At 39.4% G+C, this 12,523-nt stretch overlaps 1 protein-coding gene across 3 annotated transcripts in view; it reads right to left on the reverse strand.

Annotated features, from left to right (window-relative positions):
* The window catches only part of psd3l (pleckstrin and Sec7 domain containing 3, like), an 87,180-nt gene that overhangs the window by 4,093 nt on the left and 70,564 nt on the right, over positions 1-12,523 (reverse strand). For all 3 annotated transcript variants that reach the window (XM_035535368.1, XM_035535370.1, XM_035535369.1), the window contains 5 exons: positions 10,912-11,105; positions 9,442-9,512; positions 5,821-5,978; positions 5,051-5,195; positions 4,446-4,589 (listed from right to left, as the gene is read on the reverse strand). In XM_035535368.1, coding sequence (XP_035391261.1) covers positions 4,446-4,589; positions 5,051-5,195; positions 5,821-5,978; positions 9,442-9,512; positions 10,912-11,105 — 712 coding nt within the window. The remainder of the gene's footprint in view (positions 1-4,445; positions 4,590-5,050; positions 5,196-5,820; positions 5,979-9,441; positions 9,513-10,911; positions 11,106-12,523) is intronic.

Raw genomic sequence — 12,523 nt, forward strand, 5'->3', positions numbered from 1 at the left:
AGCCATGGATTTAAATATCTCATGTGTAGGAAAAGATGTCCGTTCACATTTATTAGAGTGCATTAAAGAGTATGATATACAGCTATGTATACACACACCAAATACGAGAGCCACTGTATCTCTGTATCTAAAAAGACACTTCAGGAGTATCCCAGGAAACAAGTGGCCAAGCCATCATTACGCAGAAGAACAGTGTCTATTGTACAAGACATGCAAATAAAAATACTCCCACCAAAAAAGAGAATAAGGGTAATCATAGGAATGTGAGGTATAAAATCCTATGAAATCCCTTAGCCAAGTGTTGAGGTGCCTGTCACATGAGCTGCAGGTGAATACGGTGAATGTGCAGCAATGTGGGTTAATCTAATGTTCGTGACACTGATTAAAGCTCACCTGACGGTAGCCTTTAATCACTAAATATAAGACAGGCCTACTGATCTCTCAGCAGTAGGTCAAAAGGGGTCTAACAGAATCAATCACTTCTCCAGACAGAAGAGAGGAGGCCGTTTCATCCATGACATGCCTGACATTCATAAAGTACACAGCATCTGGCTTCAGATAGTAAACCTGTATGATGTAGGCCTTGGGGTGGGGAATGAAATAACACTGATTAGAGGAAGCTGATGGTCATTTGTGGAGTTTTGTTCCTCTGGTTGGAGCACACTGTGGGTGGGATCGCTCCACCCATGCCCAGTCCAGAGCTTGTGAAGCACAGATACAGTGGAAGCACTGCCATGATGGGTGGAGGTAGCAGACAGGATTACTAGCACCATTTGCAAACAGTCAGGGGTGCATTTCCCAACAGCTCTTGTTAATCAAGATCAAGTTAACTTAATCTTAAAAATGTTTGTTAACTATTGAGTATTTCCCAAAACCCTCAATTAAAGTACTTTGTAAACTCACAAATAACAACTAACACACCTCATTCGTTATTCACAATGTGCTTCGTTATTTGAATTTTGCCTGCAGTTCTGTACCAAAAAGCAAGAGGCCAATAAAACAAACCAAGAACAGTGCACTAATTATATACATGAAAACTGAATAAACGATAAATAAATAAATAAATAAATAAATAGATTTATTAATAAACACTGCAGGCACTTAGGCTATTTACAATGTTGTTCCATTTCTTATTTTTTCTGTTTTGTAATGTTGAAGCCAGAGAAAACGAACAAAACTCTGTCATCTTTAGGGGAGCAGATGCAGGGAAACCCTCCGTATGGAGTTGTAGAGATTGTTTTAATGACAAGCTTGCACTTTCACATTACTATTCGAATAGTTTCATCAGAATATAAATGCACAGGCTGCAAACCACCCATAAGAAGTTTGTTTCACAGCAAGCTGCAACTAACAGTATACCTTGGCACATTTTTCAACAACTTTCCACAAATTATTCTCTTCTTTTGTTTTTTGTCCTGTGTTGGCTTGACCCGGGGTCCAGAGAAAAGTTGCAGACGATGCACTGAAATTAAATTGTGCCGAACTTATTTGAAAGTAATGATTAAGAAAAATGGCATGAAATGCACATGCACATTATTCTGCACTTGCATATTTTCAAAGATATAATGAGCTTGTCTTCATACCAACAAGGAGCCCATTATTATATAAGTGGCGAGAAACCCATAAATGATTCAATATAGCAGTGTATTTTAACAAGGCAGGCCAGTAGGCACACATGCACATCTCACTAGCTTGTTATGACTATGTCAGAGATTACATGCACCTTCACAGATGTATTATGACCCTTTGAGGTATTTCAGATGCATGCATTCTATGTAACTTAATTACAGTCTTATAGACCGCATAACTGCAAAGCTCCATTTATGTTGCGGAAATTGAAACTGAGGGTGCAATGCCTTTGCACGCCTGTGGAATCTTTGTTGGTTATTCTTCCTCATGTTACAAGATGATTAACTGACTAAGAGATTTTCTGTTAGTCAATGTATGTGATAAATGTTCTGTTTTTCTTTACTGTAGTTTGGAATGATTAGTTGTGTAGATTGCATTAATACAAAATGTATGTGATGTGTAATCACGTGTAATGCTTATTGTTTTCATGTGAGACTGAATTTCTGAAAGAATCATTAGACTAAAACAGTTTACTTAAATTGCAGTTTCTCTAGTGTTATTACAAGTGTTGTGTCCACCCTACAAAAAGTATTTAAAAAGAAAGTGTAAATAAAGTGAAACAGTGCAATTTCATACGTGTGTACCTTAGAAAAGATAGGGCTGATATCAGCCATCTTAAGCTTTACCTGGAAAGGTGTTATATTACCACTTTAAAGTAGTGAATTCAGAGTCAGACTAGATCACTGTGTCACTGGCTAAACTTGAAGCTGCATGGCGGTGTCGTGTCTCCACTGTAAATCATCCCATTACTAAAGCATGCACACCCGCCATCTGCCTTTCAAAAGAGTTCATCACTCCATGTCACAGTGCCCAAAACAACACACACAATTATGTAAATGACTGGATTCTAATGATGTTTCATGCCACAACTTCATATTTTTCCATTTGACAAATTAGCCAGAGAACCAAGGGAAAAATAGTGTGGACAGTCCTAAAGGCACTGGCACCATATCATGGAAAGTGTTCATTTAATCAAGATCTTAATTTATTCTCTGAAAGAGCCTATATTTTTGATGTTGTGCAGTGTTGTAATAGCCTATTCTAGGTTTTACTTGAATAGATAGAAACCTGAACTATTTTAAGATGAGATCGATCATATCATTAAGGAGACTGAGCTGCAAGAGCTTCAGTGAAAGTGTGAAAACATTTATCTCCTGAATGAAGCTTGAACGCCTCACTGCTTATGTAATCTCATGTCATGGCGGAATTTTCAGGTGGATTCAGTGGTGCTGTCCTGTAGCCTTGAAAGCAGACATCATTGACAGGTTTAATCCTTGCATGAACATTTCTGACACAGACACTTTCAGGCTGATTATTTCCAAACCTCCAAAACAAGTTGCAGACACTCTGAAGCATATTGGAACAAGACATGACTGCTGGTCTCACAGTGAACCTATATTTCTCCCAACTCTTCTCATCTATTATTTGCAGCATAATTTTTAAATTATGTTTCTGGCAATGTCAGGTTGTTTTAAATACACTACAGTCATTGTGAAATTAACATTGTAGAAACGATAGAGGCACAATGAACAAGTTTAAATTTTAAATTTAAGGACTTCTGGACATTAGAGCAAATGGTGTGTGTGTGTGCCTGTGGCCTGTGCATGTGCATGTAGCTGTGCGTGTGCCTGTGCATGTAGCTGTGCGTGTGCAATGGAATGATGCTTCTGGTGGGAAAAGTTGCCCTAAGAGATAAGTTCCTTCATAACATTTCTTGGTTCAGCATCCAGGAGAAGTGCTTCCCTTCAAAACATGTAATAAGGACTTCCAGAAAAGAAGGATGACTAAATTCATTTTGAAGGCACAGACCAGTTCACAACTTCTCCTGGCAACACTCTGCGGATTGTGAGCCTTCAGTTCAGCTTGTGCATTAGCCAGCTGCTCACAAGCAACACGCTTGGACCCTGCTGGCACTCCAAAGCAAGGGGCTGACATGGTTTTCACATACTGACTGTACTCTGCAGTGGGTGGAGAAGAACACCAACGTAAACAACTACTGTGCCCTGGAACATAGGCTCATGGATCGTTTGTCAAGACTCAACCAGGAACAAGGTCTTGAGAAAAAGGGGCGGGGGGGTCAAATAAATCAGCCAATATTTATAGAGCAATTAAACAATAACACCCCAGTGATAACATTCCTGGACACTAAGCAAGCTGGTTCAGTACAACCTACCACTGGATAAATGGTGCCTTTATAGCAGATGTCAGTACTGGTGCTGTGGCATCTTGACAGATGACTGAGGAGAGTTTGACAGCTATGGCCAAAGTTATGTATCTCACATACACTATTTAAAATAATAATTGTAATTTTTAGGAAATGGCTAATTAGGTCAACATATGCAAAATCCTTATATGCAGACATGATGTGAGGTTGTTTTACAAGACCTTTCAAACTAAAGTTCAAAGTAAACTGAAAAGTTTAAACTAAACTCTGACTGAATAAACAAGAAAAATACATAATAAATGCAAATACTGCAAAGCATTATGGACTCAGTTTCATTCAAAAAAAAAAGTCAGTGCAAGTCTACCCAACCCTTTCAGTTTAGAATAATTTTCTTCTTTCTTGATCTAGCTGCTCACTGAAGTCCAGTGAAACGAGAGGCGGGGAAGGCAACACCGCACAAACAAACCTATTTCCAAAAATGTAGGTGAACTCTGCCATGGTACTCTCAGAAAACGTTTAAAAAAATGCCTGTGTCAGTGTGCTTTAATGTGAAAGGGAAATAGAATGAACAGCAGCCGCTTTAGAGATGGAGTGAACAGCAGAACTACACTTGAACAGGCTGTTTCTGTTGCTCTTAGGAGATGCTTCTCACCTCAAATTCCAGGTAGTGCTCTTTCAGTCGGTACTCGTCAACCTCCTTAGCTTTGACCTTCTTATCCGGAGGGTAGGATCTGTGCTCAGCTAACTCTGTAGAGACATGCTTTAGCTTGGCCTCATGCGATTTCAGCTGCTCCTCCTGCAACACAAATGCAAAACTCGGTTAAGTGTAAACCCCCCCCCGTTGAACGGCTTACCTCACGGTCTGCCTAAGACTTGTCCCAGAAAATATCAAACTACATCCATCCGTTTTACAGCCAAAGCAAGAGAATGATCGATCCACTACAATTCTGCTACTAAATCTTCCCCATCTGAGTCGCCCTGTGGTGAAGTATTTGTCAAGATTTTGTACTCCCAAATCCACCAGTTTTGTTTCAAGTGTGACAGAAACTTTGCACTGTTTGTTAATCCAGTTTCCGAATCCAAATCTCAGAGATGTCTAGATAGTCCACGTTATCACTCTATCCCCACTCCCAGAAAAAACTGTTCCAGGAATGGAGAATTCTGGATCACTTGGTTCAGATGTGTGGGATGGAGGCCGATGTCTGTGGACTGGGTTGGGAAAGTGTGTTAATGCAGAGCCATGTGTGGGTTCAGCACCTGAGACATGCGGGTGGCGGTCGCAGGCAGCAGTGGGCGACTGAATTTCTTCTGTGAACCAATGGCTGCAGGAAAGGAAGGAGCAGAGAACATGGCTGCCACCGAGTTGATTATTCTGATCCAGGAATCCATCTCTTCTGGGGTCCTGCAGAGAAAACAGGGCAGTCGGCACTTTACGTGTAATGAACAGAAGTTTAAAATCCTCCCCTGACCATTAAAGGGTTTATAATTCAGACGTTAGCATTTGAGCTAACAGAGGTTATTTAAATCTCTTTAAAATAATCATCCCGAAGCTGTTGTATAACATTATGATGCATCGCATATATTTACCGCACCTTTGCTTGTCATTTCCTTGTTTCAGTAGTGCGAGATGCTAACAAGCATTTAGACATGAAAAATGCAGGAACTGTTTGATTATGTTCTTCAAAGACCCAATTAAGATGCCTTGACATTTTACTAGGACGTCACGCACTGTGCTTCTCTAATTAACACATTTAGAAAATGGTCTCTGAGGACAGTACCAATCTTTCTTATTGATCAGACCCTTCTTTGGTTTCCATGAATACTGGAAGAAGTTGGAGAAGAAAAAACTGAAGAAAAAAAAACAGTGGCTCAGGCAGACTAGGGAGCAGAGACAAAAGTGTTTTCACTATGCTTGAACCCAAGCGTGAAATTAGATTTTAGCACCAGGGGAGGTCCCTTCGTCTACCAGCACCTGACAGCAGCTTTGTGTCTGCAGCGGTCTCGGGAGGCCACATGGTAGCTCTTACTGTGCTTGGAAGAGGAAGACTCTCCAGTCAGCAGTCTTGAGCTTCAGCACGTTAGGCTTCTTCTCGTAGTCCATGGCCCTGATAGCCAGGGCATGGTGCACACTGATGGCATTCCTCAGGTCTTCCTCAGACAGGGCCTTCTCAGGCTTGTACTCATCCTGCAGGAAGACAGGAGCATACTTGAGGGAAGTAGGAAAGGCAAATTATTTTTCTGGTTCTTTTTCATAATTTTTTCCATGCATCGGTATACCCTTTTGTCCAAATAAAGGAGTGTGCAAATATCAACAATTACATTCTAAAAAAATGTCAGCCTACACTCAACACCTAGCCCTGACCTCAAGACAATAATACAGCCTGTATGTGCTAAAGCAAGGTTTTCTCCTTTCCAAATAACAAGTCTAGTAACTGAAGAAACAGAGATATTATATGATGGGACTAAGTAGTGTGAGTCAATTCCGGAAGCGTGGTGTGCACAGCCAATCAGACACAACCCACAGTGAACCTGCACAGTGAAACTGTGCCAGATTCAGATGTCTTTATGTTAGTCACGATGAGACAGCATGAGAAACAGACACCTAAACATTACTCACGATCTGGACAACTCTCCAGAATGCAACAACAACAATAAAAAAAGATTGCACACAGGATGAAACCACGGGAAAAAAAAGGTTGTCTGAATGGTCAGAAGTCCTGGAAAACATTTACATATGGAAGGAAGCACATTCATTTGGTCTAAACTCAAGCTCATTATACAGCATTGCATTTTAGAACTTTCCAGCTATTCGAAATACACAGGCCGAGGGAAATAACTGAGTGGGTGGTGTTCTCAGTGCTTGTGGCTATACTGGGAACTGTAAACTAGGCCAGTGTGGTGCCGAGTTAATATGAATTCTGCAGTGCTACTGTGGCTGCATGACAGATGTGTGAGGAATGGTAAACATCACCGACTTAGTGCTGAGTGTCCGTCTGTCAGGTATGATGTCAAGGTTATCATTTATCATTTTGCATTCCATGCCCAATGTTCCTATAATGAAAAGCTGAGCTGTTCTCAGAACCTCACAGTTTTGATAAGTTTAATGTAAATATAATGCAGTTTTTAATGTAATAAAAATTAATTAACATTTTTAAATAAGCAATAAACATCCACACAAATAAACTGGCATCACTTTACTGGCATGTCAGGTTTAACACTACTAACTGCTTATTCGTTCAACTTTGAAATAATGGCATCTCTTTTCCCTTATATTCTAATCTTTCTAATAGTATATTTTGATATACACTATGTACTAAACATTTTCAGTTTTCACAAACTATTCATGTTACTCTTTAAACCAACAACATCTGTGAAAAACAGAAAGCACTTGTTGAATTATATATATATATAAAATATATATATTAAAAAAATATATGAAAAACAAGCAAACCACTTACTTCATTTATTCATAGCATTTTGGCAGATGCTCTCATCCAGAGCAACTTACATATCAGTATGACAGGACATGGCAATCGACACACCCCGGCAATCGAACACATGACCTTGGTATTTCTAGCATCATTCTCTATCGGTTAACTAGGTGAACTAGAGGAGTACACTTGAGTTTGTTGTGCCTTGTTGTGCCTTGTTATGTGCCCAGAACATGAGCCTGCGTAAATGTAAAAGTACAACGTTTTAATGAGGTAGCTTGACAAACCAAAGATGACGCTGAACTGGGATGCCTGTTTTGTTTTAGGAAATTAGATGTGCACTGGTATCCACCAAGTTAACAGTATTTGAGAGGTGAATCTTATTATTAAGTAAATGTTAATCTTTTATTTACATATTCAAGATCAACTCACAGTATCTTAAAAAAAAGAAACTCTAGAGAGAGAAGGAACATCAGAAAGATTAGGCAAATCTACCACATTTGAAAAACTGAGATATATAATCCTCAAAACACCCAGTCAGGCAGTCTCAGGAACAGGCATCGCTGAATGACAGAATAAGTGAATCTCTTGTCGTGTTCCGATAAGTGTGTCAAAACCTCCGAGACCTGCCACCTCCGCAGAAAGTCATAGGGGCTGCTTAAAATTAAAATTCAAAATCCAGCCGTCACTTTTCTTGCTGTGCTGATGAGCTACTGAGATTTATTTTCCATGATTGCCACTCCTCAATTAATATAACAGGCACAACACTCAGTGACTGACACCACCAAGGACAGCTATGATTGCCACTGAAGCCAGTCACAAGTTCAAACGCTAGAATCATCACTGCCGGTTTCGCAGCTAACTTCACTGGACCCCAGGACCCCTTGCTGGACCCCTTATATAACACAGCTCTGTAGACGAGTAAAAAAAAGAGAAGAACAAACTATACAAATCTTATAACTAGTAGAAAATATGCGACAATCAGATGCTTCAAGTACTTGTAGCTTCAAATACATTCAAAATCTTGACTTCTTGCAGTTTTAACCAATTCAGTATGAGCTTTATATTAAAAAAAGAACAGATATCTTCAGACAAACTAGTAACTAGCATTTTACATTAAAAAAAGATCAACAGGCTGCTAGGAGACAGGCTGTGTTCCTGTCTGCATCACTTCTCCAGGTGGATTGCTCTCACACAGCTATCACACTCGATTAAACAGCCAACGGACAGCCTCTGGGTGAATGGGAAGGTAAACTAAAGGAACAAGCCGATACATATACTTTGACACACATTTGCCCGGTACTATACTGAACCCAATTCCCAGAAAGCATGAGAAAAAAAAAAATAGTGGCCAAGATGTTTCAGGTACATGTTTCCACACGGTTGCACATAATGCCCGTCAATGGCTTCTGAGCAAGTCTGATGTCCCTTCATTATCAGTGGTGATCTGGAACTAGATTTAAAAGTAATCAGCGCTGACATTTCTTTGTACAACTTCAGGTAGACTTAGAGTTGCAAAAATACACTGTTAGAAAACATGGATTCCTATTTTGAAGCATGAGCATTGCTGCATTCCAGTGAAGACATGCTCCAATACTGTGACCATAATTGCAAATGAAGAAATGAAGAAATGAATGAGTGAATGAACACCACATAACCTCAGTCAGCTCTTATAGTGCAATTTCTTGCTAATGGTCTGTGCATTTCAGGGTTTTTTTTTATTAAGAACATGTGAATGATTGTTCCTTCTGTTTGTAGTGACTGTTTTCCTCTGCAGAGAAAAACAGGTCATTGTACTGTAGCAGTTAATGGGTAAATGAACTTTGCATTGGGAAACAAACATAAATGTATGCTATTCTGAACGTGTCAATAATGCAAAATGAAACATGTTCAATGCTGATTGGCCTGTAAATTAACAAACTACTAAGAACTACAGAGTCACAAATTTAACAGCAGTGAAAAAGCACTGGGAAAGCAGTGACAATAGACGCTAGCAGGCAAAGAGTGACTGATTATCATCTCTCAGTGCTACGACAATAATCAAAATTTTGAATGTCGGCTAGATTAATCATTTATGCAGAAGGTCAATAGCACATAAAAGACAAGAAGAACAGTAATTAGAATAATACAATAAATAAACCCATTAGCATTATTCAAACAGCACTGATGTTAACCTTTCACAAGGAAACATGAAGGGAGAAGAAATGGGAACTGTACCTTCTGCAAATACAGGATCATGCCTTTGAGAACTGCATAAAATGTCTTCCAGCCTCTCTTTCCTCTTGGTGCTAAGGCAGATAAGCAAGGGCCATTCACAAACCATGTTCATTAAGTCACATTATACAGAAAGGGTAAATCAAGAATTTTAAAATGATATGGAAAAGAACTATATAGGTCACATATCTGGTTAAGAATATTCACAGTTTAGTGAAACATTTGAACATGTTTACAGTTTATTTACTAGCATGCTACAGGGGATTTGGGAGAACTCCAAACACGTCTGCCCCCGTTTTCCCAATACCCCCTGTCAAAAAATCCTCCAAGCATCCTCCCAGAAATCTCTCACATCGTCCTTGTCCTCAGAGCTTGCGTATTCTTGGCTATATACACACAGACCTGCATTCTTGCATCATACGACTAGTCAAATCAGAGGAACAGATCACATAAGCCCTGCTGTTTTTATCACTATAATAATAGAGGTCCATGGGGCCCATGGGTGGAGTTAACCTTGCTGGTGCTAATAGAATTACAGGCATGGTGTGTTTGGTAATGTAAGTGCAGCTGACCCAAGACTGGTTTCTAACTTTGTCTTCATTGCTTGCTGAAATTGCATGCTGAAACACTGTTCCAGGATCTCAAGATGGTTTGTAAATGTATCTGCATATAGAGACCTGCTATGGGGTAACACTAGCTTATGCCTGTGCAACATAGCCATTAGGTTTGGGCTAGTTAATGTAAACAGACCACCTGTCATTCTGATTTTCAAATGAAGCATTTCCAAGCCCTTTTGTGCTTTCCTAGGAGAACCCTACTTAACCATAGACTGTATGAGTCCATAAGCAGTCATGACATATGACATATCATATGGAAGGAAGAGAATTACTTCTTGTGTGTACCCCAATGCCACAGCCACATAATTTAGGCCTTTAGAGCAGACATAAGCAGACATCTAACAACTCAGTAACTTTTTTTCCACCTTGGTATCCACTGAAACCCATTAGACAGGTAAGATTCAAGGACATGAAATATGAGGCACTTATGCCAAAGCCCATCCATTCACGTCTGGTTGCTAGCAGTGCCGCATTCAACCTGTTCTTGCCAGCTCACATTACACAGCAATTATTTTAATGACCTTTTCTTCCTCCTCTTCTCTGCTATAGCTAGTATATTTCTGATCCCATTTGGCTGGACTAAATCAAGAGAAACATGTATTTGTAGTAGCAAATCACACATTGTTAGTGTGACTGATGACTAACACTAACACTATCGTATTTTGTAATGTTTCGCTTCCAATGACTTTTTGGGGGAGATAAACATATTCGTGCGTCAACCCTAATGCACACAGACAAATATAAATCTGCATACACTTAAAAGATAAGGAGCCTAACTGAGAGGAAATGGATGTGAATCTGTTGATCCCTCATCCAATGAAATGCTCAGAAGTTGAATTAGGGCAGCAAGTCTTACTTTTCTTGCCATCCATGTCGGCATGGATTTTGCGGGCCAGGAAGCCAGTTTTGTGAACAGCAGCGTTGGGGTCATGGGAAATGTCCAGGAAGGGGTTACTGCCACTGCTCATCCTGCTCACACTCTTCGTGTGAGCGTTGTCCTGCCTGCTGTCTGCAAGTTCAGACAGTGACTTCTTCAACTCGTCCCCGTCACTGCAAACAAAGGCAACATGGCTACGGTTAGCTTTTACGCTTTATTCTATTATACAGTCAATTTCTCTAAAGCAAACGACACAGTCCATTTGGTTTTGCTCATTTCCAAAACCTATATGGGGACATAAATCATAATGTTATTTAACCATAGTTGAAATTACTGTACTGGCAGAGCTGGGTCTTCTTTTTTTTTAGGTACATACTAATTTATGCTCTGCACTCCAGTAGTCAAGTAGAGGTTAGGAGTTTTCCTCTGGCACCTCTTCACACATGAGAGAGCAATGAGCCTCAGTGTATCTTTTTAATTATACACCACTGAATGGGGTCAAATGCTTTACATCTTTAGAATAGGAATGACCGTATAAACACTTTCCTATTGTTCAGCCACATACAAGATACTGTGATGCGTTTGTTTCTTAAGGAATAACACTTTCGTGGCTATTCAGCTCCCTATGGTTTCCTATAAAATCATAGCCTCATAGCCTCTAGTAGAGGAAGAGCAAGGCTATAAAATCAGAATGGCACATACAATAAGTTCTTCTTTTCCATTAATAAGTATAATCTGCAGCTGAATTCCAACTAGTTTTTTTCTCTACCCAGAATAACCTGCAACTGAATTCCAGCCAGTTGATTTCCAACCAGGATAATCTGTAGCTGAATTCTGGCCAGTTAAATCCTTTCTCCATGACCATACTAGGAGGTGCATTGCTCGTGCACTCATCCCAAGTTACTATTAGGCATGGCAATAACAAGACAAGAGCATGGTTACAAATCATCTGTGCATGAAGTGCTGATTATCTCTCTCGCTACCATATTTTCTCCTTCTGTGTGCATTTCCACCAGAGATTCTGTGGTTGTGTTTTCATGGTAATCATAAATTGTGGTTGTGGTTGTGTTTTCATGGTTTCCATAAATTGCCTAAAAAAAAATTGGAAATGTCATTATTATCCAAGTTATTTCAAACTTGGATGATGTTTTCAGCCAAACACATACTTTTAGCGCCCCCCGCCCCCAAAGTACTGAAAAGCACTATATAAATATAACATATATAATAATAAATATTATTATTATTATTATTATTATTATTATTAACAATAATATTGCTATAATAATTTTTAGAATGGCCCCTTTAACAAGACTGCAGGATCTTGCTTTTCTCATTGATTTTTTTGTTAATTTCTTTCTGGATAATGCACTCCGAGGTAGCCTATGGAGAGAAAGATTTACTATACAGACCAAGGAAGTGGCTGAGTGATTAACACACATCTATATTTTAGTTTCGCTCTTCAGAAAAGTCTTTGGTGGATGTGCGCTAAGAAACTAAATACTACGAGTATCAGCAGTCAAAAATCTTTTTTTTTTCCAATGTGAGGCAAAATCTGCAAAAATGAGTGATATTTGTATCTGGATATTACTAC

Source organism: Electrophorus electricus, chromosome 17 (genome assembly GCF_013358815.1).
Source record: "Electrophorus electricus isolate fEleEle1 chromosome 17, fEleEle1.pri, whole genome shotgun sequence".
In the NCBI taxonomy this organism is placed as follows: domain Eukaryota; kingdom Metazoa; phylum Chordata; class Actinopteri; order Gymnotiformes; family Gymnotidae; genus Electrophorus; species Electrophorus electricus.